The sequence below is a fragment of the Gnatocerus cornutus genome, chromosome 6 (genome assembly GCF_029298725.1).
Source record: "Gnatocerus cornutus isolate USDA-ARS CGAHR chromosome 6, icGnaCorn1.1, whole genome shotgun sequence".
In the NCBI taxonomy this organism is placed as follows: domain Eukaryota; kingdom Metazoa; phylum Arthropoda; class Insecta; order Coleoptera; family Tenebrionidae; genus Gnatocerus; species Gnatocerus cornutus.
In genome coordinates, this window is record NC_142238.1 from 4,994,714 (window position 1) to 5,021,607 (window position 26,894).

The 26,894-nt window shown below is 36.8% G+C and overlaps 2 protein-coding genes across 3 annotated transcripts in view; one reads left to right on the forward strand and one right to left on the reverse strand.

Annotated features, from left to right (window-relative positions):
* LOC148172312 (NADH-ubiquinone oxidoreductase 49 kDa subunit-like) lies at positions 1 to 1,891 on the forward strand. The gene is made up of 8 exons (XM_088039386.1): positions 1 to 281; positions 326 to 715; positions 762 to 925; positions 974 to 1,093; positions 1,141 to 1,270; positions 1,317 to 1,413; positions 1,650 to 1,790; positions 1,833 to 1,891. The coding sequence occupies exons 1-8, from the start codon at positions 24 to 26 to the stop codon at positions 1,868 to 1,870; spliced, it is 1,338 nt and encodes a 445-aa protein (XP_087895512.1). The 5' UTR covers positions 1 to 23; the 3' UTR covers positions 1,871 to 1,891.
* Positions 1,885 to 26,894, reverse strand: part of neur (E3 ubiquitin-protein ligase neur) — a 27,541-nt gene continuing 2,531 nt past the window's right edge. Inside the window, exons 1-4 of one of the 2 annotated variants that reach the window (XM_088039384.1) lie at positions 9,200 to 9,523; positions 4,371 to 4,543; positions 2,917 to 4,308; positions 1,885 to 2,858 (exon numbers count right to left, since the gene is read on the reverse strand). In XM_088039384.1, the coding sequence (XP_087895510.1) occupies positions 2,613 to 2,858; positions 2,917 to 4,308; positions 4,371 to 4,543; positions 9,200 to 9,323 (1,935 nt within the window). In that variant the 5' untranslated portion in view covers positions 9,324 to 9,523 and the 3' untranslated portion in view covers positions 1,885 to 2,612. Of the gene's footprint in view, positions 2,859 to 2,916; positions 4,309 to 4,370; positions 4,544 to 9,199; positions 9,524 to 26,894 lie in introns of those variants that run through there. The other variant, XM_088039385.1, reaches the window with a different exon arrangement.

The following is a 26,894-nucleotide window of genomic DNA, read 5'->3' on the forward strand; positions in this document are numbered from 1 at the left end:
GCCTTGTCATTTCTCTGTCGAAGATGCTTTTCCTGCCACGAACAATTTTCAGAACTTTTCGTCAGAACAAGCATAACTGGTATCCAGACGCAGAATGGATGAAGCAATTTGGAGGTCCTGTAATGTTTGCCACCGACTTCACTAAAAATTTTAAATTGCCGCCGTATAGCGGCAAAATGCTTCCTCCTGAACGGAAAGTAACAAATTTGATCTTAAACTTTGGTCCTGCACACCCTGCGGCTCATGGTTGTTTCCGTATGATAACAGAACTAGATGGAGAAGTAAGAGATAAAACCTGTTTCATTTTTTTAATAAAAAAACTCAGATTGTGCGTCACATTACTCCGCATATTGGACTTCTCCACCGTGGCACGGAAAAATTGATGGAATACAAGACTTATAATCAAGCTCTTCCTTATTTGGATCGACTGGATTATATATCGCCGTTATGTAATGAACATGGGTTTTGTTTAGCTGTTGAAAAGTTACTGAATATTGATATCCCAAGAAGAGCGAAGTTTATAAGAGTGTTGTTTGATGAGTTAACACGTTTGATGAACCATATGGCGCTCATTTCGTTCTTGAGTTTGGATGTAGGCGCAATTACTCCTCTTTTTTGGTTATTTGAAGAAAGGGAGAAAATATTCGAATTGATTGAACGAGTTTGTGGTTCGAGATTGCATGCTAATTATTACCGAATTGGAGGAGTCAATCAGGTAATTACTTACAGTATTACAGTGTTACAACACACATTTTTATTAGGATTTACCGATTGGTCTTCTTGACGATACCTACAATCTCACCTCTAAACTTGGAGAGAGACTCGATGAAATTGACGACCTGATATCTAACAACAGGATCTTCATTGCTAGAACTAAAGGCATTGGCGTGATTACCGCAGAAGAAGCCATCAATAGGGGATTTTCGTAAAACAGTCGTAATAAAATGTGCAGTTTGGTAAAACTAATTCGTAGCGGCGTGATGCTTCGAAGTTGTGGGGTAAAATGGGATTTGCGCAAAACACAACCATACGAAATTTACGACGAATTAGACTTTGATATTTGTTACGGTACAGGTGGAGATATCTATGATAGGTCAGAAAATGAGACTATCGTCTGAAATGCATTACAATTTGATTTAGGTTCCGTGTAAGAGCAGCAGAAATAAGACAATCGCTCAGGATAATAGACCAAGTGATTAATAAAATGCCGACTGGAGAAATTAAAATTGATGATTATAAAATTAGTCCCCCGAAAAGAGCGGAGATGAAGGTTTAGTCTGAAGTTGTATCGATTCAATAACTATTTTTGTATTTAGACTTCTATGGAAGCGGTCATTCATCATTTCAAAGTGTTTAGTCAAGGGTACCAGGTGCCTCCAGGGTCTACTTACACTGCCATAGAGCATCCTAAAGGTAAGGGAAATTTAGATTCTTTTATTTCGATACAATTATTGACGAATTTACGATGATTCTGAACGTTCACACTGTTCAGAAGATTTATAAAGTTCGTTAATCTCTTATCTTGGTTATCAATTGTTGACACGGGTTGGGAAATATTGAACAAAGTGGTCATTGTAACAGACCTGCCAGACGTATTGCTGGAAATTTTTTAATATTATTATGCATTTGATGTATTTTTGCAATTTCAGGGGAGTTCGGCGTTTATTTAGTCTCTGATGGCAGTTCTAAACCGTATCGATGTAAACTTAGAACCCCCGGGTACAACCATTTATCAGCAATTGATTACATGGGAAAGAATTTATACCTCGCAGACTGTGTTGCTCTTCTTGGTAAGTTTGTAACAACAAAGTGTTGTTTTAACCGTTTTTCAGCTTCTCTGGATGTTGTTTTTGGTGATGTAGATCGATGAATAAAACCACGATGAAAATTAGTAATAGATAACATTTTATTCAAGAATAATATAATCATTGAACTAACATGTTGAACTAACTCAGTACATTCTTATGACTAGAAATACTATCATACAAAAGTTCCGATCCATTTTAGAAAACTGTTAATCCATGTCAAACACATACGCAAATAATGAGGATTAACAGTTCTGAATGGAGTCTCTTAAGAATGCCTGAATAAACGTAGGGACTGGCCAGTGAAGTATTTTTCAAGTTCGTTCACAGGAATGTTTATCACTTGTTGAAATGTTTTACTTAAAAGAATACAATAAGCTCGGTGAAGCAAAAAATGAAAACCTTTAAAACTTCAGGAGATTCTACAATAATTTTGTGTTAAAATAAATAAATACGTTTAAACTGCGTTGGCAGCTGACTATGTCCACATCGAGAGCGAACCTACTTCCAGCAGTTGTGACTAATTTACTGCTTTCTTTGGTCTTATGACAAACTAAAGTAGCCATTATAGTAATAATAAAACAACTAAACGTCATAAACACATCAACAAATGGACAGGACGAATATTAAATAGTATTCCACCAACGAGATTCAGTCTTTTTTCATTACTACCCCACACAATCTGGTTTTAGGCAGTTGGTTTACATGGAAGCACTTATAATAACTTAGGTTTCATTTAGTAACTTTCAACAAACTACACAAGTAGTGAAACAAAAACCCTAAACTAAAACCAGACGATTGCAGGATTTAAGACTTGTAGGTACGAATCACGTCTCTAATTACGGCCCTGCACAAAGGACAGTGCCCGCCTCCTTTGCCTCGCCACTGTTGTAACGCACATTCGTAGCACATGCACATGTGTCCGCACATGTAAAGGACGGCATCAATCGAGTTCTCGTAACATATCGTACACTCGGTGCCGGTGCCTACGGTGGCCCCATTTTGTTCGGCCCAACCGAGGGGAGTGGAATATGCGCTAGAGTCCGAGATGGGCTGAAACAAAACGAATTATAAGCAACTGACCCCTTTTATTGTTCTTTTTCGTTCTTACCTCTACGTAAGTACTGCTGCAGGTGGAAATCATCGTCCCCGTTGGAGGGAGAGTCGGCGTCACAGGCACGGGGGCCACCACGGCGTTGGTGACAGACGTCATCGGGACGGCTTGTCCCACGAAACTAACGCTGTGTTGACTAGGGTGCGGTCCATGTCCATTCTGGTGAACAGTCTGCGTTTGTTGGTTAAGAAAGTTAGCATGAGCTGGTGGTAGAATCACCGACAAGACCGCGCCCCCATTCGTTGCTGGTTGTACTTGGATATCCGCCGGTGCCACACAGCACAATCTCGAGTTTGATTGCAACACAGAATTTCTTCTAATCTCCGACTGACTGTTGATACTATTCATTGATTCCGTCGCCGAGGGAGAGATAATTCTTCGCTCGAAGCTCCGCATCGGTGAAACAGGAGACGGACAACTCATCACTCTTATCCGTTGTGTTGAGCCGTAGATATCAAAGAACGCCCACAATCGTAGAGTTTGGTCAACGTGAATGACTACCAGAGGGTTGTCTCCGTTTCTACTGATTTGCACTTCACCACTTGCAGAGATACAGAAGCTGATTTCGTCGCCTTTATTGAGATGACGCGCGAAGTCTCTACTCAAAACCCAGTATTCTGGTCGGTCCAATAGAAAATTCGAATCATCAGGAAGATCGCCCGTTTGCAACGTACCAGGGTCGCAAGAAGTCAAACCTAAACCTAAGCAGCCTTGGAACATTGGCTCCGTCGCGAGAATTTGCACCACAATTCTTTCTCCTAGCTGTAGAGGCCTGGCGGTGAAGACATAGCCTTGGCAGAATTCAGTGTCGGTTCTGTAGGCATTATTCCTCGTGTTCCCAAATCTGATATTCCTGCCCCTCGTTCTATGTAGCATCATTGGAGCAAAGTTGAGCTGAGGAGGTTGGTATCTTAAGAGCGGTAACGACATTTCCTCATTGTCTCTCTGTTGGATATGTACTTGTTCCATGCGATATATAATTCTATCAACATCTTCAGGATTCTCACAACTATTCGCCGCGATATTTCTACGAGAATTATTCAACTGGTGGCGAATATCAACGAATTCGATGGCCGTGGAATTGCCATAAACGTCAATTAGAGCCCATAGAGGCCCTCTCGTTTCGACGCCACTGAAAAAGACGCCTTTTTCTTCCCCGTTGATCCCGAAGTGAACATCACCGGTGGAAGTAACATAATAGAACAAAACGGTGTTCTGACTACAATAGCGTTCGGGGAGAGCTTTCGCCCAATAGCCGGGCTTGTTGGTCAAGTCTGGACACGCATATTTAGGGAGACCGTAGCGGAGACTGCTGGGGTCATTGAAGGTGAAGCCGAAGCGAATCACACCGCTCCAGTTGTTCGAAATCTCCAAAAATTTAATGCAGATCTGTAAAAATAAAAAAGACGCGTTATTAGAAAAATGTCGAATTATTGTCATATAAAACTTACCTTCTCGTTGACTTTGACGGGCCTGGAGCTGAAGGCGATTCCCTTGCAAAAGCTCTCAACGCGCCTGGCGATGGTCCCATCCCTGGAAATCCTGATATTCTCGCCATGGACGTTGTGGAACAGCAACGGGGGTAAATTATTAGTTCCGCCGCCGTTTGATCCGGACCTTGAGGCTGCAACAAAAGAAATCCTTATTTAGCAACAGACACAACATGTGCAAAACATCTGGGAAGAGTCACCATAAATTCGCCAGAAATAGAGAATTGTTAAGTACTCGACCGCAAGCTCATCCAGGTGTTAAAGGTATATCTGCAATATGGCGCTCTAAGGGGAGGAACACATCTGTCCTTAAAGTAAGGGTGCGCCTGAGGCTTCCGGTTTGTCAACTTCCGACGAAGAAAGAAAAATACAAGTGAAGACCGAGTTTTTTCAAATATTGAGTGTTAACGTTATGTAAATTAGTGTATTGTGTGAACGCAACAATGCCATCACTTTGGATATAAGTCTAGGAAAATCTTCACCTTATATCCGGTTGCGAACCGGAAGCGTTTACATAAGACACGTGCGCAAGAGCATAGATCCGGGGGGTTGAAAGTCCGTATCGAATTACTTTTGTTACTTCCATTTTCAGTTGCATTTTTCCAGTGAAATGCCCTCAGTTAATGAATTCTCTACCCTTGAACATCCAGACATCTCAATCCAACAATTCCCTTGATGCTCTACACAAAAAGAGGATTGGACACATGACGCAATGAATATGAGGGTGTATGTTTATATATTTGCGTGAGTAATGCTATTATGAGAGGGTTTCAGTCAAGTGTTCGCAATTCCAAGCGACGATACAAAAATAGTCCCCTATGGGCTTAAGTCTGACGGGATATAATGGAAAACCCTCTCAGTCGCCCCCTTATCACCATACAGAAATTTTCGTAAAGTTATTAACGACGCTTTAATTAGAGCGAAGTCACAGTAATGTTAAGAACGTGCAGTGAGTAAAGATCGCGGCGTTACCACCGCAAGAAATCTTCTCGCGCACTGGTTAAATTGATAAATCTTCACATTTCTTTGTGATGAGAAGTTCCCACGCTAGATACCTGGACCAGCGCGGAGAGAGACGAAGCGCTCTCTCCGCTCTTGGATGCGTGCGAAGAAGGAAATTGTTTGAAACGCACTCAGATAACGTTATATGAGGCGCCGTCAGGATTTTCTGCAGATTCTAGACCACATAGTAGCGCGTGAAATAATATGCATTGCTGTTTATTTTACTTCATTCATAGAGATGTGGAACAATGCACCGATGAACTCGTGCATCTGGAGATATTTTCAATATCAAACGGCCTTCGTTTTTCATAAATAATTTATACATGCTTTTAGTGTTAACTACAATACCGGAGCTTCGAGTCAAAGCATCGGTTTTATTTATTAATTGACGTTCGAGCAACGTTCTCACGATTAAATTTAATTATGTAAACCGATAAAATGACTCGTTTGATATAGGTATCCAATTTCCGTCGAGATATCTGCATTTTAATATCCGCTATGGGAACTCAGACTCTCACCTATTTCCGAAAAGTAAGCTTAAACGTGACAAGCGTCTCATTATCAATCGGTAATTGACACTCGGATCGTGTTTTTACAAAGAACTTGCCGGAGCAGCACATTTTCAACAAGTGACTGATATTTCTGGTTGAAAGACTACTGAAAAACAAGCATACGTCACAGTAGCTAACCAAAAAGAATGAATGGAAGTCTTGAATGAACGACATCCGAAGGACGGAGTAAAATTTCCGTCGACCCAACACCGTGACGGTTAAAAAATACCTGAGGGCATCGGAAGTTCATCCGGTAGCACCCCGTAAAAATCACTGAAATCTCTGCAAAAAATGGTTTCTCGCTTTACAGTTTTCCGAAACGGGATCCGCAGTCATCACCATTGTGGTCGTGTGAAAGATCGCTGCAGTTTTTTCTCGGTCTCGACAATCTCAGGAATTTTGAACGCGCAGGGCCGGACTCAAAGAGATGTGAAGTAGATATCCAAATGAGAGTTTACGGTGTGTGCGAGTTAGGGATGAGCAGCCAATCGTGGTAATGACAAGGCGCAGTGATTTGAGAGTGCGTGCGAGGTCTCGGCGACTTCAGCGGCCCGAAGAACCGGAGGATATGAGAGGCAGGAAGCTCAGCCAGATAGAAACAACTAGCACACCTCATCAAGTTAAATACACAATTAGTACCATTATGGGCATTTCTTGTTACAAATCAGCGACTACTGAGTCATGACGCGGAGGTCTGCATGTTCTCAGGCTCTGAACTGAAGGCTGTCCAGAGCTTGAGAAAATTTGACCAGAATGGAAGGTCATTATTCAAGGAATGCCTCAACATTTTCATTAATTTTGAATGAGCAACGAGACAAGAAATAGTTTTATTGCGTGCTAACAGTGAAACTGTGATTTATGTCCTCATTTCCTAAATATTTAGTTTGTCCAATGAGTGAATATTATCTTTTGCTTTACGTAACAATCGATTGCTTAAATTTCATCGAAAATGTCATAGAAATAGAGCGGCCTTCTTAGGCCTGAGGGAATGCCAGCTGTTGGAGCACAATCCCGTGAGACGCCTCACATATGGCCCCCACGGAGTTTGTCTAGGCGTCCCCATCCCACAGAACCCCAAGGAAATGTCTAGCATTTATTCGTTACTATTTATTACAGTCTAGTGACTAGACCACATACAGAGTTAATCTCATAGATAATAGAAAACGGATTAAATATTTATACAGACGATCAAATCGCTGCATTAACGAGTCATTGCACTCGACAATGTGCACAATTTTAAAAACGATGATTCAACTTTTGTGGTTACATTAAAATCGTTGTTTTATGCTACGTTTCTATTTTATTAGAGTGTAAAATCGTTGCAATGTTGAGGTTGTCGACCTCAATTTAGCCACTAAGAAATTGTTTCTCAAATTCAGGAAACATTGTTCGATCAAAATGAAGAAACACGCAGCAAACAGGATCCTCCATTACGTAAAGGCCACCAGAATTTACTTTTACCCGCGTAGTAAAGTGAAAATATGTTATGTTTCTTTGATGTAAATTCGCTGTGGATGATCAATATTAAGTGCTACGAAATTTATATTTGGACCAGAAATAGATCAATACTTGTACACCTGCCAAGTCTCACCTGAAAACAAAAATCGGATTCTTAGCCCAAGACAAATTGGTTTAAACCATGATATGACAACAGTCACGTGTCTCCTACATGTGGCATATGTATTTATTAGTGCGACACGTGTTTTACGGGGTTCCAACGAAATTTCTGACTTCCGGTCGGATTACTGGAATTAATTCAACGTCAACATCTCAATCGACCAGATTGACACTAAAATAAACCTCGCGAAAATTCCGAAAATATTTGTGTTCACTAGGGAATGATTCATTGAGGCACGAAAATAAAATGGCAACGATTTTTTTAAATAAACATTGTCGGGGCATGAAACCGGTGAATCGGAAACGAAAGGAGGGTGGATTTGTAACGGTTATTACAAATAAAACGCAAGGGTATGAGTACTAGACGAAGAAATTCTTCTTTTTATGTGGGTCAATAGTTCAAAGGTAAATCAGCCAGTATCGTCTTCACATTCCGTTGAAGGCACCGGATAAGGAGGTGCTATTCTCCGAAATAATCCCAAATTAAGTCTTTGTTAGTCTTTCAAATGATTAACTGACAAAATTAACAACCATAAACAAGTAAAACCAATATTGTTCCAAGTAATGGCAAGATGAGTGCTCGACTCCTCTCTCTGTCTCCCCGAAGATGAAGCACTGCATCAGACAAAGCAAACACGGAAAACAAGCGTTGAAGATACCTCAATAACCGACGATATAGAAAGTCTTGAGAGCTACTGTACCGTGGGAACCGAAGAGTCGTGTTCGTGTAGTTAACATTTAGGTAACGTCGAGGAACGCAAGCGATATTAACTCTTATAAACCAGACAGTTAAGAAGGTATCAATTATTGAACGCGATCACCTGTGTGCGGGATTTGTGTAACACGCATTCTACTCGGTTTCATTAATTTTATTAGAGTTGCGATGAGAAATGTTAAAACGGTTCGCTTTTTCTGGCGGTTCCCACTAAATCAACGAACAAAAGGTTACCTGAGAAGATCGCCGACCAATCAAATTCGAATTAGCTTCATTTATCATGTTGAAATTAACATTGTAAGCACACATTTAAAAGAGTTTTTCACGTGTTAAAAGTCACGAGCATTAGATGCATCGGATAATTTACGGTTTCTTGAGGCGAAGTTCAAGTCGGTGTTATCTGGGAGAGTTCTTTAGACTTGAAAAAATTAAAGGAGACTTTTTCGTGGGCTCCTCACTTTCTACGCTTATCTCGATCTGTGATAATTCCAAAACTGATTTCATGCTGTTGTGGTTCCATAATTAGCATGGAAAAATTCTTCATTTTAATGATCATTTTGAAACGTAGGTATTAGTTCGGGTAGCAAACAATGACTGTACACAATATTGTGAAACATAGCGGAAAGTATAATTGTGGAAGAATCCTCAATTCATCGACCTTGCAAAGTTGAATTTAAACAAATCGATTTCTTTGTCCGGATCAAGATTTGGGCTAGAGTTTTGGTTCGTGCTTGAAAACTCTATGGCGTACAATACGGCGGTTATTATCCGTCGTAAAGATAAGGGGGCGGAATAACAGACTTCCGTTTCCCGTGAGTATTGTGTTCCGCGTTAAAAAGTAGTTTGTCCATTTGTAAACAGTTATGCAGAAAAAATTGCGCAAGATTTATATGAGAAACACAAACCTAATCCCATGCGGCGCTTGATCTTCTTGAGAACCTTCATTTTTCCTTTCAAAGGTGAAAAGATATCGTCGCCTTTGACCTTATCGGCTTTGCAATTGCAGGTTTTATTTTCAGATATCCCCATCAAGATATTTACACGGTCACGTAGAGTTTCTATTCACTAACACTTTTTTGCAAGTTCCATTACACTAACACTAAACCGAATTGATATTAAAGACGTTAAACTATAAGAAATAAGAAACGCGGATAAACGAAACGATGACACCACTCCTTCTGATGTTGCAGAAGGACTGAAAGAATTTTCAGAGTTTACTGCTTCAAATGTGGATGAATTTGGGAGCAGTGGGGGCAAAACAGCTGCGGCCACGAGCCGCCAACCAATGAAATACTTGCCACACGCCTGATGCCTTTGCAGCCGGCGCGGACAGATGTGACACCCTATCTTGCTTTACCTGTGTTTACCTATTCTTCGTTTTACCTGTTGTATGTGAAAATTGCCGCTGGGCTGGGGAGGACACCAAAGGACATCCATTTTTCAATATTAATTAAAAAGCAACTTTAACTGAAACTTCCTCAAAAATTACATGACTCTTTAAAGGGGTGGGTTTCTAGAACGACACCCCAAAGAACCAGAGTCGTTTTGATTTTTGACGAATTGGTGGAGGCTTGAACTTACCTACTTATTTTGAAAGTCGGACATTTTGATATTACATTTTTTTTGACTGACCAAATTAGATAAATCTAAGAATGCAACAGCTGTGAGAATTGTGTGCCGAAATGTTGGAATTTAAAGAATTGAATCTAATAAGGGAAATCTAAGATTCAAGATGTTAAGCAGTCTGCAAAATAACATTTTTGGTTCTAAGGAATCTCATAATCTAAAAATTAAAAGATAAGATAAAATATGAAAAGAAAGAAAAAAACAAAAAAAGAACAAGAGCAGTTAGAAAAATATTAAAAGGATTTAAATCCCAAATAAAAAAAACTGAAGAAATAGACATAAATGTTAAAAAGGAAAATCGAATGTACCTAAAAATTCAACAGCGGAATCTGCTAATATCTCAAACGTCCAATAGCTCTAAAGATTTATTGAAGAAATTGAAAGAAAAAACATTGCAAATTGAAAAAAGGAAAAAAAATATATCGTCCAAAATTTTAGTTTTAGCTAGGTAATACATTTAAAATCCGATGATTATACGTAGGATTTTACAATTAGAACGAAAAAATAGAAACTAACGCAACCGTGTTGAACATCCGGTACGTTCCAATATACATTTCCTGAATAATTTTTAATTATAGTTCGCGAACCAAACAGAATTGTGCGTTCCTCTTTTTATTAGAGACTCTTAATTTAAATTTCGAACAGTGGGAATTTGTGCTTTCCTCTTATGGATAATTACAAAATTACGATCAATTCTTAATACCGGGAATTAACGTATCTTAATATAGGATATATCTGTCCATTTGCTGCGGATATAGCAACTCTAAATGGAATTATAATTACGTGTTATAGCGACAAGTGTCATTAAAGGGAAGACTAGTAATTTCTTTATTAATACAGCAATATCTAGTAGTAGGAAAGCAATGCCCATAATAAGAATATCCGCTTATTAAGACAAAATGGCTCTGCTTGATTAATTGCACTGTATAAAATCATGTGGAAAAGGCATTGTATGTTTAATTAAACTGACATTTATTTCCCAACAAAAACTCGATCACACATAAATTTGTAATTTCAATAAGCAAAGAGGTGTGTATCCGGTAAATTTCCTTTCGTATTTTTCCAATATATCGGAAGAGAGCAATCTTTCACCAAGTTCTTTGTCCAGTCTAATTAAAGACCCACTTAAAAACAAATCACCACCCACATAGAAAAGTCACCCTGTCTCATTGCCCTGACGAGCGTTTCCGGTCGTTAAATTACCTCTTATTGCTCTAAGCGGACAATTAAAGGGGTTATCAACACCAAGAAGTAGCTGCTACCTTTTAAATTAATTTTGAAGGTTTTTAAACTAAAGATAATTGACAAGACCCTTTATCCATTATTCGAGTCATTCGCCGACTTCCGTTCATTACTTTCAATTTAAGTAATGGGTGTAACGCCGTATTTGAATAAATTTACCTTGAGCGAGTGGGAGATGTTTTTGACAAACTTTGATAAAAAATTGAGTGTTACGCTTTCGCAGCAGTACAATGACTCGTTGGATGCATTCATTTAAATGTTTTTATGCATTTGTTCCTACTTTCCATGCAAAACTGCTCACAGTTAAAGATATTATACAAAAATTTGGAAACATCGTGAGAACTTTATATTTAGACAAGATCTCAAACGTCATGTGTTTACTATACGTGCATATACTACTTAATTCTTTTAGCACTGCTTCAGTGGTATTTGCTCTAACTTCGTAAAATTTTGAATATTTATTCATGATTTATTTATATCCGCTGATCTAAAATTCCAGTTCAAGGTTGGTCGATTAAACGTGAGGTTTGAAGAGGATAACAGCAATTTACTCTTCTTAACTTAATTTGCGAGTTTAGTTAATTTTTCTCAGAAATTCAATGTCTATAAAACATGTGACTGCAATATTACTCTTAGACTTGTTGCTGTGTTGATTGTGCCATATATCTCCAAAGTCAATAAAGAACGTCGTCTCTAAAATACAATAAATAAATACTCAAATGTCGTTAAAATATATTGCCAATAACTTATTATTTGCATAAGATTGTGAGCTACGTGGATGTAGTAACACGTCTTGTTTTCTCCTCAAACAGAGATTTCAAGTTCCCACGAATCCAGTCATATGTTCGAAAATAAGGGGCACCCACCCCCATTGTTGGCATCAGCTGTTCGTTGCCTAACCTTACGCAAAAAGTATATACCTGACCCAAGACGATCAGTGCATAGTTGTTTTCTTGTGGTTTTTAACGAAGAATGGAAGGTAGAAAGAATGACTCCTTTTCAAAAGTGGCTCTTATTTAGATCCGACAGACCTGTTGGCGCCAAAACACTTGTATTTACATTTTATACTGTGTACAGTGAAGGTACGCCTCAAATTATAATTACATATTTACATAATAACGTAAATACTGGAAAGATCAGTGGAGAATTCTAAAAGGTTACGTCAGTATCATTGGGTTAAATGGGCGAAGTGTGCGATGCACGTGTGGCGTGCCTACCTTTTCTTAAGATTTCTTAAGACCCGAGTCAGACAATTGTTGAAGAATCACCTGAAAGCCATAAGTTCACATTCTGCACATTCTCAAAGCAATATAATCAATTTATTTCAGCTGGCGTAACTTGTTTTGCGAGAACTGTCGTGGGCGAGGGTGGGAATTTATCGTGAGTCCTGACCTGAGGTCTTCTAAAAGTTCCGTCTTGCAAGCGTTGTCACAGCCAAGTTGCTTTTGGAAAATAACAGTTAAATATAAAAACGCTGCCACAACAATAATTACAATTAAGTTTCACATGGCTGGAGAACTGTTGGTGTCCGACAGGTTATGAACTCGTCTTTCAGCCAGACGTTTCGCTCATATTCAATTTACATGATGTGTCAATGTCCAATGAATGCGAAATGACCAAAATAATGGCGGAGAGGTGGGCAGAATGCGAGTTTTCATCGTTTTGAACAATTTGTTCTACTTATTTTCAGTATTTTTTTACAAATTCGTTTCAAGAGCAAATTTACTCGTAATGTTTCCCTTTGTATATTTATATCCGCATGCCAAAGAAAAGAATTCAGCGGCTCTTTGACATCCTGGTCAGTGCAAAGAATGAATTTCATAACCACCTGTAGATGCTCCACACAACTGCAAAAACCTAATTAACGAATTCTTTTAATCGCTTATATTGAAATCAATTAATTTAACACGAAAATTTAACACAAAAATGTTTTTACATGACGACCCAAGAGAGTTTTTTATAAATTATTTAGTGCTCTCCAAGAAGCGTCCACCTGCCGCCATCATGGTTAACTCAGCATCTCCTGAAGGTGCAGCAGGTGACGTGCGGCATATGCAAGCAAAATTGTCTATTGGTGAAATTAAAAAAAATCCTTTATGAGGTAATAAAAAAACTAAAAACACGCCATTGTTCAACCTTATAACAATCATGCAACTAATGTAATGTAATGTACCATTTCCGGTAAAAATCGCTAATTAATCTATCAGGTGTGACAACACGTAATTCCGCAAATAAAAGAAATGAACTGTCCACGCCTTTAGAATTTTTGGTCATTGACCACTGTTATTTCTTGAAACATTTGTCCACCGTGTGGGCTCTTCTGGAAACTACCTTTGAAATTGTAAAACCAGCTGTTGCATTTATCTGATTATTCTCTATCATCTGTAGAATGGGAAGTTCGAAGCACATGCTATCCAAGCTTTGAAAAATTCAGAAAATCCCAATTCTGTCTTTTAGGGTTTTATGATTATGGCAGTAACGTGGGAAAGCCTGAAAATTCACAGCGCAATAAAACTTACTTTGCCTTCTTTGCATAATGAATAGACTTTATGATGACAGGTGTGGTCTTCTATCCAAAGACGCAAAAAAATGTCCACTCATTTTTGTTGGCAATTTTCTTTGCTGGCACATGTCGGTTTTAATTTATGAGAACCGAAGAGTTATTCCGAGCAGTCTTGGTAATAAGTTTATAAGCAAATTTTCGATCTTGAGAGCATTACGCACCTGCTTTTTCGACAACCCGCATCTTTGACTTAACGAGCTGCTGCGGAAAATTATTGGCGAGAAGCAGGTGATGTATGTACAAGAAATCCGTCAGCGCCTTTTTAATCTAGGAGAAACGGACGAAATAGCTGTCTAATGTGCGATAATGATAAACGAACCACAAATACTTTTATCAAAAACATGCAGGTATATTAAATTCGTAATTACAACTTCACTTTGATTGAAATTGTAATTAGGAGCATTTTATTGTCGAAAAATAAAAAAATTCTATCTAAAAAAATGTTAGTAAACGCGTACAATAAGGATGTTTGTTGGTCGGTGGTGGATGTAAGAACTGTTATAAAAGTATATCATACACCTGTTGGTTAAAGAAACCATCAGTGAGCTAACAGGTGTCTTCAAATTATCGAAGAGTCGTCTTGGAGGCAAGGTGAATTATTCAGCTGCTTCCATTTCGTTTTTTTATTGATAAGAGGACAGAACATCTCGAAGTAAATTTAAGTACAGCGACAATGATAAAAGCAACAGATTTTGATTATGAAAAGATCTTTTTTACGTTCAACATGTTCAACGATTGTATTTTGATTTTTTTATGAATCACAACTGCGAGAACACAAGTACACATTTTTTAAAATTATATAGACTATTCACCTATTCAGTATTATTATGATAATAGATATAGAAAGAATTTTATACGAAGCTGCTCTTTCTATTGATGTGAAATACAAACAGATTTGACAACGGTTTCCAGAATAAATTGGTGTCAATATCTCGTTCGTTTGTAGAGCAAATCTAATGCAGTTTGTCTTCATTTTACGCAGAATTTGATGTAGAATACAAATCTAAGTTTAGAATTTTGCTAGGGCAACAAATAACAGAATTATTGACGATTGACGTTAAAATTCTGTACTTATATTATATCGAAACTAAATTTTCATAAATTTAAGGGTATTTGTATAAAAAAAATAACATTTCCCTCCTTGAAATTCGCAGAAATTGATAATCAAAATCTAAAATTCAGGTCACAGAGCAAACAAACAGAATTTACCTTCCTGCAGGTTTTGGATTACATTAAATAAAGTATTTCCCGTTTAATAGCCTCTATAAGTACGCACGAAACACTAAAAATAATGGAATAGGTTTGGGAAATAAACAGTTTTCCGCAAACCAAAATTGCTTTATTTTCGGAATTTATTTAGGTGAAATTGCAAAAGCCCATTCCGTGACTGTCGTAAATCAATCCAAACAAATCTCCAGATATGAAATTACACACTTTTCTCGTATTTTTCCCAAGCAACCCACAAAAGTAATCACAACCCTTGCAGATGTCCGCATAAATTGAAAAATAGTGTCGAAAATTACGTCCAGGTGACCCTGCAGTGAAAACATGAAAACAATATCTTCGATATTCCTCGGATACAGGGGGCGAAATTTAGGGGTGAAATGTAAATGCATCCCTATACATCCATGCGATTATGGTCGTTATGCACGCGGTAATAACGTGAGGTGAAAGCTACGATTCAGGTAAATAGTGGATGAAGTTACGATTGATAAAGAGGATTCGAACAGATGTGCTAGGTGGAGGAACGGAAGCTGCATGGGGTGAGTTGTGGTTCCGCTCATAGAAATACCCTCACATGTGATAAGAAAAAACGGAAAAAGAACACAAGCTAAGTACTTAAATAGTTTTAGTAGTCATGTTTTCTATTGAAAAAAATAAAACAATAAAACTACAATGGGTTGACAATAATAGGCGATTGTTCTTGTTACAATGGCCAATACGCTATTACGTCAACAACTTAAGAAAGTACATTTTCTTATTTCTTTAAATTACTATAATAATCGTGAAAAAGGACCCAATATTAATAGAAACATATGGGGCTTTTGATGGGAGCTTGCACTCGGCAGTTTGGCACGCGCCTAACATGTGTCTCAAAAAATTCCTCCACTGTTATTAACACTGCGCCTAAGGGTTTTATAGCTTGGCTTGGTTCAAGTCATAATAATAAAAACGGTAGATTGAAAGATAATACCGATGTGAGTGGTTTTCAATGTTGATTATGCTCACAGACAATTCCTTGAAGGAAATGAGAATTAGAATATCTTAATGTGTCTACGGTATACAGATATTCATCAGATTCATTCGTTTTGAGCTTTGTCATTGGAAAAATAACAGTTCCTTCCTGTTTATGTAAAACAAACTTCGAGAAATGTTCCGTTATTTGAAAAATGTTCAAATATGTAGTAACAAATGTTTATAAATAATGCAAAAGAAAGCTAATTCGAGCAAAATGACCCAATTAAGAAAGACTACCAACCGAACAAAATACAAAACTTGACCCAAAATTAACCAAAAAAATCTGAAATTTCATCATTCTTCTTTTGATTTTTAATGTTGTTTTGATACTTCAAATGTTTTATTTTCATATTCAAATTCTTCAAATGAATGAAATCATGATTATTACGAATTTTTTTATTTTTTCATACTTCTCAGGAGGCTGTTTTTTGAAAAAAATAGACTCACACCACACTCGCGACCTTAACACCAAAGAAACCTAATAAGAAAAACCATGATATAAATACTCCATAGATCCTAGAACATAATACTCGTTCTTCTATTACATAACAGTGAGGCCAGAAACAAGAAATTGCAATGATAGTACAGTGCACTATTATAAACCAAATTTAAACCAACAAAGAACTCGCATTATTACAATTGCATGAGCATCCAGCACGCATAAAGAGCAACTGTTCATAACGGACAATATTAAGACCAAAGTATCGTAACAAAGGTGTCCGTTAATCAAAGTATCACATTGTCTGTCTGCACTGTTATTACTATTACACTTGATGGCGGTTCTTTTGGTATTAAGACCTTAATGGAACATCTGTATGTTATTGAACAGTCACAAAACGAATTTTTGATCGCTTTTAATTACAGTCCAATATTTGGTGGTTGCTGACGGAAGTTAGGAAGTTAGGTCACGTTACATTCTCACACACGCGTTGGTGAAGATGCCACCCAGTGGTGGCGTGATGCCTGAAACTTCAACACCTTTAAATTATCAAAGATGAAAAAAATAACCGCTTTGTGGTTGGACGACCTATTTTTATTCCTTTTAAGTTGCAGATCTGCGACTTCAAAGTGCTCACGATGGATTGTTTCCAACTTTTATTTACAGTTTCATGCTCCCTTTCTCGCCGTCACTGCTTCCAAAATGTTGTGTCTGAATAACCAGCTGCCGGACACGCGTCTGCTCCCGTTAGCATGCAAACAAAACCCACCCCATCAAATCAAGCGCATTATTATACACCCATTTCGCGTTCTCCAGGTTCACTTTTCTACACATTTATGCATTCTGATACAAAATGTGGGGTCTCACTATTGTTTGCAACTTGGATTGCAACAGATGCTGTTGCCACGACCACGCAACGCAACGTTTTTATCACAATTCAAGCCAATTAATCCGAGACCTACCTCACCAGGGAAAACACCGGTCATAAGCCCCTCAGGAATGTGCAAATATTGGATAAATAAATGCATATACATGCTTATTTTTAGCTTGTTGATAGTGATGGATGAAATGTGTACTATGTTAAAAATGGCATCGACGTAGACATGCTGGTGGTATTCTTTACTCAACTGCAACGCTATTAATAAAACGCTTTTTCCTCCTAATGATTGTTAAATTTGAACTCGATCTTTATGAGGCTCTAAATGTGTATGTATGCAACTACTTGTCCGTGTTAAGACGTCTTAAAACTTGTAATTATTTTTTAATAGTACAGCTGCTGATTGAAGAAGGGGTGAAATTTCGATTTGGATCAAAGGTAATGCAGAAAGTATGTTTTAGTACGGATGCAGTTGGTTGTTATTTACACAGAAATAAAAGTCGTTAAAGACTTGGTCTAATAGAAGGGAAACTACACAAGGTATCGAATTTATGTTTTGTTATGGTTTTTAAACACTCAAAAAATATAAAAAATGAAAATAGCTACTATTGAAAGAAATAAGCTGATAACTGCAAATAATAGTATACAGGGTATTTAGGGATATTATTAAACAAAAAATGTAAATAATGTATGAGTCTACAATTCATCAAACGCTCTAGTGCGGTTATGGCTTTGACTTTTTAAATCGTTTACAGCCACTTTACCGCAAACCACCATAAACATAATAACCATCAAGTGGTTGGGTCTTATCTGCCTTGAAATGAACCGTAATAAATATTTTTACCCAGCTGGCCAGTCTTGAAATTCCTCAAAATACGACTTGAAGTGCAATTATATGAAACTTACAAATAAAATTATAATAATTATCTTATAACTCGATTGATTGACACAGTAAACTTGTGGAATAATCTTATTATCTCACGTAAACTATAACAAGATAGCCAATTAGCCAATTATTCTGTTTCATTTATTTTTAAGATATTCGTATACATTTAAAACTATGTCTTTAGCTTCCGGTGGTAAATGCATACGAGACATACGAGGTGTAGCCCCGATATCTACTTCGGGTTCAACATCTTCAACGCCAATTACTTCAACATCTCCATTAAAGTTCTCATCCTACCCCATCGATTTCGATAAATTCCATGTTGTCGCCATTTTCTTGAAGATCAAATTCGTTGTGATTCCAATGTCTCCACATAATGATTCTTTAATTATAATAAATGTAGGGGAGAGGGGAGCATAGTGGGGTACCGGGGCATAGCGGGGCAACACTGCTGCTGCTCAAATCAAACGCCGTGAAAAAACTCAAATAGCATGTTTTGATTGGTTGTCAGTTGACAGTTGACCATGTGTGTTTTATAAAACAAAATGTGAAATTCAGTGTTTTCGTTAAAAAATTTGCGAACTTAAGGAGCAAGTTTTTTTTAAATTTAGTCATACAAATGTAGTGGCTAAATATGATGAAACTACTCATTTATGTGCAATAAGCGTTGATGACTAAGTAATTTTAAAATGTTACTTTTTCTAAGTAAGTACACACTTATTCAAAAATTTGATTGTCCCATAGGGTACCCCACTTTACCCCTATATGCGGGGCAAAGCAGAGCAAATCCCATTTTTCAAAATAATGCTCACATGTCGTAAGTTTTTTATTGTAATCAAAAAAAGTGCAACAAAAATCATTCGCAATACATTAGTCTATGATATTTAGTAACAAATTTTTGTTAATTCCTATTATTTTGGAATGCATGACTAATTGATTGTTAAGTTCCCCACTATGCCCCCCTCTCCCCTAGTTCTAATTATACAGGTTGTCCCAGAACTCATGCCTAGCCGAAAACCGGGGATATCGGGAAAAGGTGTGAATGTGTAAATTGCTGAAAAAAAAGTTCCAGCTCCAACAGAAACTAAGAGAAGACATGACAAAGTTGACCAATCACAAGGCCGCGTGGAGATGGTCTGTAGGATACACTGGCGTGTTGCTAAGAAACCAGTTTAAATTTTCTCCATTAAATTTTGTATGAACAATCTGGTCCACTATAAATTTCACTGACGTTAGAATGACAGGCTTCAATAAATCTAACTCATATTGAACTTACGGGTCGATTTCAAGTCACTGTGTTAACGCAAATTTGCAACCGTTGCCAAGGTATGAGCAATGTGATTGGCGTTGCTATGTTGCAAATGGGATTTGCAGTAACGCAAGTCACACTTGAAATCGACCCCTTAGTGTGCAGAAACGGCTCAGCGTACTTTAGAAATTGACTAGAGGGTTGACGAGCGTTGAATGACAAGAGACACACCTGGAGGACAACTGACACAGTGAAAATCGAAGTGGAGTGTGAAACGGCGTTTCTTTTGGTTTCCCTCGCTTGCTGGTTTCCTAGTTGGTAACAAATATCCTAAAACGGTTCAGGAGTACTCGGCGGCAGAATGCCTCGAAATGCGTCTTATTTTTGAAGAGTGCGATCGAAATTAATATTAGCAGCAAGAACGTACCGAGGACGTTTTCCAGGTCGTGATTATTATCCGGACAACAAAACGATTCTTTAAGCCTCATTTCCACGGTCCGTTCTAGAGAGAACAGAATTTGATTTACGATGGAATTTGAGTTATTACACCATATTTTGCGGTCAGAAAATTTGCAAATCCTATTGCACCCTTGGTTTACAATCCTCTGTTCCGATTCGGGCGGACAAGCTGGTTGAAACGCCGAACCACCACACGGACTGCTACATTTGGTGATAACCAAACAGTTTTAATTACTCCAATTCTTTTAATTTGAACACTAATTTTTTATCATAATGTTAATAAGATAAATAACACATATAAATGTGGATTAATTTTAATAAAGATGGTGATAAATGTTGATGAACGTACTTATTTCCTGCATTGAAATTTACAGAATCATTGTATGAAAACAGGTGTGAATGAATGCAGGTAGGTACGTTTCTTATCTCTGTGAGTGGATTTACCCTTTCGAAATACCCGACAAGTCTGTATTTTTGTAGATTTGGTCAGAGTTATTACCTGAAAATTTGAATTTTTAGAATTTAGAAATTAGTGAAAGTTAACGTACCAGACATATCCACGTAATAGGTAACTTGAAGTATAAATAAAATGAAATAGATTCATGACCATTCTGTTCTGGTTCAAATGAACGAACCATCTTGTCTGACCGACATCGGTCCGGCGAACATTTCAACACAGAACCAAGACAGAATCGGTTCGGCGGACATTTCAATTCAGAACCAAGACAGAACGCAACGGACACACAGAACGCACAGAATCATTGAAACTAAGTTAAGTTAATACGTTAAGATAAAATCTTACTGGATTTAAATTGATGATTGCTGACATTATTTTACTGGTGGAAAAGTTATTTAAACATCAATTCTGGGCGTCTAATTTCAATTATTCTGTGCGTTCTGTGTTGAACTGTCCGGTGCGTTCTGTCTTGGTTCTGCGTTGAAATGTCCGCCGAACCGATGTCGAACAGACAAGATGGTTCGTTCATTTGAACCAGTACAGAATGTTCATGCATTTATTTTATTTTATTAATACTTCAAGTTACCTATTACGTGGATATGTCGGTATGTTAACTTTAATTAATCTCCAGAAAATTCAATTCATAGAACGAAATTAAAAATTCAAATCTTCAGGTAATAACTCTGACTAAATCCACAAAAATACAGACCTGTCGGTTATTTCAAAAGGGTATTTAAGAAGGGTAGATAAGAAACCTACCAACCTGCATTCATTGACGCCTGTTTTCATACAATAATTCTATAAATTTCAATGCAGAAAGTAAGTACGTTCATCTAGATTTATCACCATTTTTATTAAAATTAATCCACATTTATATGTTATTTACTTAATTAACATTATGATAAAAAATTAGTGTTCAAATTAAAAGAATTGGAGTAATTAAAACTGTTTGGTTATCACCAAATGTAGTAGTCCGTGTGGTGGTTCGGCGTTTCAACCAGCTTGTCCGCCCGAATCGGAACAGAGGATTGTAAACCAAGGGTGCAATAGGATTTGCAAATTTTCTGACCGCAAAATATGGTGCAATAACTCAAATTCCATCGTAAATCAAATTCTGTTCTCTCTAGAACGGACCGTGGAAATGAGGCTTTTAGTGTTGTTTCTCGGGCGGGACACACTGATCAGTTGTTAACAGATCGGCGCGAAGTTGGTGGAGCACCAAGACAGGCCAGAACTGATGAAAATGAAGAAGCCGTTTTGGAAGCGGTTGATGAACACTCCATGCAAAGTATCTGAACTGTGGCACGCCAGTTAGAAATCGGAAAATCTTCTGTACAAAAAATTCTCGCGACAGATCACCGGCACCCGTACCATGTCAAAGTTTGGTTAGAAGAGCTCATCTGTGTGTCCAAAATAATGGTGGTTTGTTCAAGCATTTGATTTAACTATTACATCATGTGCCTTGTTCTGTTTCTTGTTGTAATAAAAGGGTTCTTGAATGAACCGTCATTGTGTGGTTTTTATCTGTCAAATTGACATTAGATGTCAGTTATAAAAATGTAGTGGACCAAATCAATTTTCCTTTTTAGGATTTAATTGTGAAATCTAGCAACGTTAATATTATTTGTGCTTGAGCGTCTGGGATTGGTCAGTTTCGTTAAGCAATTTCTCAATTTTAATGCACATCAGGACAAAACAAATTGCATTTTTGGCGTCCTGATTGCTGTCGGCATCCGCCCTTTTTCGGCTAGGCGTGAGTTCTGGGACACCCTGTATATAAAACATACCTTTATGAAAATAAGTATCTGCTGTTGTTAGTCCAGTGAGTTAGTCTAGAGAAAGACTGTTTGAAATTCGAACTCGAAACTCAGAAACCAAAAAAAATACAGAAAAAAGAAAAGACACACGTTGACGAAGCTGAATTTTACTAGAAACTGATTCTTTTGAAAAGTGTAAGCACTAAAGTAAATTCTCACCCCCACATTTGCCCTTTTACTTTAATTTTAAACCGACATAATAAAAAAAACTGGAAAGTCCCAAAAACTTGGCGTCTTGGTGAGTTTATATAACTGAGATAATCAGATTATATCATCCATTTTTGTCCAAGAAAATCTCATCTCCTCATTAGCCCTTTCTTTGCAGTTTATGAGGGTCAAAGATCAAATATGCCGAAAAAACATTGAAACTTCCGGTAATCCAGAATTCCTAGACGTGTTTTGAATGTTGTGTCTTGATTATTGTTATCGGTCAGCTCTATTAAGTATAGCAATCAATAAATAGACGTCTAAAATCAGATAGTTTAAAAAATTAATGATAATTTATAATTATTCATCGCTTTATATAAATTAATGTTGATAATGAATTATCATGAAAAAGAATCATTTAAAAAAAAAACCTGTATTCGTATGATTTAAAATAATTGTAATTGTACCTAAAGTTTCAAATAACTGCTCTATCAAAATGATAAACGCTAGTTACTTTGAGGAATTTCATTGTTTCGATTTGTAAGGCTGACAAGCTGGGTAAAAATATTTATTACGGTTCATTTCAATGCAGATGAGACCCAACCACTTGAGCGTTATTATGTTTATAGGGGTTTGCGGTAAGGTGGCTGTAAACGATTTAAAAAGTCAAAGCCATAACCGCACTAGAGCGTTTGGTGAACTGTAATGTTTATAGTTTATTGTAAAACGACATGCGAGCACTGACACCGTTCAGTTCTTCCAAATTCAGAATTCAGTCTTTGTGGATAAGTGCCATTTTGGCCACAGGAAAATCGCTATAATCCTTGACGAATATAACACTTGCCCAAAAAAAAATCGACAATCAACTTAAGAATTCATTGGTAGTTATGGGTGCGATTTTGGTTCTCCTAACGATAATTATCGGTACCGAGCATTTCGTTTGGTTACTTTTCGGTTTTCACCAACCGTAAAAATTGATGCGCTGTTGCCACATATTATTCGAGATGACGATAATTTCACACTTGTTTTCTACCGATCCAAAATTTTTAAAAAACATGCAAAATGGTTCGAATTGATGTTGTCTAAGGGCACTACGAAGTAAATGAGTAAGTCTGCCCCATGGTCTGAACGGAACAAAACCATAAGAAAGCCTTTAAAACATTATAACCAAATATTTTCTTGACAGTTCATACCATAGAACATGTATTTCTTATCTGACTTTTGTCCAAGTCAATGTACAAGTCAATGACGTCATCCTAGTTGACAGTACTGACGCTATAGTTTTCGTTACTTACGCAGCTATTATCGGTACTGCAACAAAAAACTTCTCGGCAGCCTGAACCCAGCCGAAAAGATGTTTTCGGTAGTACATAACCTCAACAGTTTGTTTACTCACTACGAAAGACAAGCAAAATTACAAATTAACGTTTATTAACATAATTCAATTGAGAAGTGCGACAATGGCTAAATGCAGGAATGTATTATATTTATTTCTAAGGTTAGTTTTTCATTATTTAGATGAAACATGAAGAACATTGTGTGTAAAAAATTAACTGGACAGCAAAGACTGATTTTTTCTTTCCTTTTTGATGGATTGTTCCAAAATCTTACATTAATGTCCATGCAAAGGAGTTTGCTACTTGTTTTATCTTTGGAATAATTATAAAATGGAAACATTTTTATTCAAGGCGTTGGTGTCCATTTGAAACCAAAATATTTAGAAGCCAGAGTTGCTAAGTCTAGTAAAAACCAACAACTCTGAACAGTTTCATGTGCCAATTTTGTGCCAGAAAAAAATTCTACGTTCAGTTTATGAACAGTAGAACTAGCGAGGTTTGGAATTGAATTGAGAATGTGAGTGGGCAAGAGAATAAATAATCAAATAGTTACCAACAAAATAAAAGAAAATATATAATTCAAAACTTTGCAATAGAATGATAATATCAGCCTCAACGTCGTGGTTAACACTTCGATCATCTTGTATTGCATCTTTTTCAAAATTATTTATTAGAACCGCACAACAACGGTTCAATACAAGAATATATCTTAAACCTTTGGAGAATCTGCTGTAGATTAAAACAGTGTCAAAAGGTAGGACATTAACAAATAGCCAAATGAGGCATCAAGCACTTCTACTTGCGAGCGGTTAGCTTTCTGATCAAAAACATTGGTAACTTCCATTTTACAGTTTGTGATCACTTGGGAAGGTGAGGCTCATTATAGATTACACCTAAATTGGTAATATGGTATTAAATTTCGTTTTTGAATTGATTTGTGAAAATATCTATAAATATTAATCTAGCCAAAAAATTCTTTAAAATTAGCACAACTATCTGAAGTGCAATTCAATTGTTCTCCTATTAGAACGATTTTTAAGTTTATCATTAGAAACAATTTTAAATTTGGGCGTTTGGAATTTCCAAATTTCTTTTTTATGTTGTTCACTATGTATTTTTGACATGCTTCCTGGAAACTTTTTAAAGGCTAGGAGTAACCATAAGTTACCTCTAATGTAGAATACCGCATTGGGTATAATTAAACCCATAGAACAGATTAAACCAGATAAAAGTCATCACACGTCCTCCAAGAGTAGGTAAATTTAATACAATTACAAAATATTGTACGACGAAGATTACCGAGTACATCGGGTCGTCTGGAGATGTTCCAGTTCGCGTGAATATCGCATGTAAAATGAGTGAAACTGAAACTGAAAATAATAAGCCTCATGCGATATATTCTAAACAACAAACTGAAGTCTATTTTTTTTCAAGGGTTATGATTATAATAAGTGATCATTAATATTAAATTTATATACAAAAGTGTAATAATAAATGTAGTATGATTTTAAATTTGCCAGATACAAAAGTGGTGAGGCGCAGCCTAATTTGCCTCATATTGCGAGTCGCCACTGGTGTGTGCGGAGTCAGGTCAGGTTCTCACATGACATCAAGTTATTCATTGTGTTTTTAAAAAATTCACTAAACTAAAATAGAAATGTTATCTATTATCTATTTTCTAAAATGAGATGCTTTTTACTATTCGTAGGGAAGATTGAATGTATCAACTATTACGGAGTTGCCTTTTAAACGATTCCTGACTTAACGCTTCTTTTCCCCGTTCTTGCGAAAGGAATAAAATTAAGCCAAATTGCACATGCTTCAAAAAGAGTAACACACTTGACCAAACTTGAACCGGAATCGGAAGATTGGCGATAAATCCTTGTTAAAATCAAACTTGAGGAGCGAAGTTTTCGTAAATGTTAAGTAACACCCAAGAGATACTTCTCTTCGTTACTCATTACCGGCATATAAAAGATAAAAAACTATTAGGCCAACTTTTGTAACGGCGGACGTCAGAAATCGAAAAAAATACACTGCTTCGTGCGATAGTTCACAAAAACAAATATTGTTATCATTATAAAAAGGCTTCTTGAAGGTTTAAATTGCAGGTTTACATGCTCTGCGACACTTGTTAGGTTAGATATTAACTTTTCAAAATACACTTGAAGTTAGCGTTTAACAAAAAGATGTGGCAACAGCGCTTGACGTGTTAGGGAGAACCAAATTACCAACCTCAATGAGATCTCTGAAAAATTACTAACAAAAATATTTATTTATCGTTTGAGAGCCAAAACGGCATGCATTGTGTTAAGGCAGACTTAAGTCATAGAACAGTGTCGCTCTTTTGGCAAAATTTCGTCCACGGGACCGGTAAAACAGAGAAATAAAATGGTCACGTGATGTAAACAAACGAAATGCTCGGTACCGATAATTATCGTTAGAGAACCAAAATCGCACCCTTTGTATCGTCAAAACAAAGCGCAAAAAAAATTTCGGAAGGTAATAAAACCAAGACTATTTTTAGCAAGAAAATGGTGAATTTTAAGAACGATTTTTTTCTACCAATTTATGAATCAATTTTGTAAACAAACCAGTTGTACTCAGATAAAGGGGTCCAAATTTAAAAGTTCTCTATTTCATTTACGACTGCTCAAAACCAAAAATTCTGTAAACGTTTTTAAATACCCCATATATACATTTTTATTAATTTTCTTTGATAATACTTGGTTTGAAAATTAAATTAAAAAGTAAATTCTTTATTTTTATTAACAAAGGATACGTTTTCCATCTTAAATTTCCTGTTTCCTTTATTTGAATCACGACCTTTCACTTATTTAATTACAAGTAAGATTGTGTTTTCTTTTTTAAAATCGGTATTTTCACAATAAAATAAAACAAACAAGAGAACTTTTTCATAATTTATAATCTTTATCCATGAAGTTTATGTTATTTGTAATTATAAAAATAAATAAAGTCGTTGAAAAACTCAATTTTCAACAAATATTTACGAAGACAGATTGGCAATCCAACAAAGCAACACATCTGTTTTTCTCTTGGCATTTTAAGAAATGCAAATTCAAGTAAAGCTCCGACCAGCACGTTCCTCAGATTCCATTCCCATTGAAAATTTTAGGAAAATCCACAGATGGGTACGATAGCATTTGCTTGTCTACTTCAGACGTCGTGACCTATTATGTAGTTATTACGTTGGTACACAAAGGAAAGGAAATCCCTAACAAAGGGCCCAATCATCACCAATA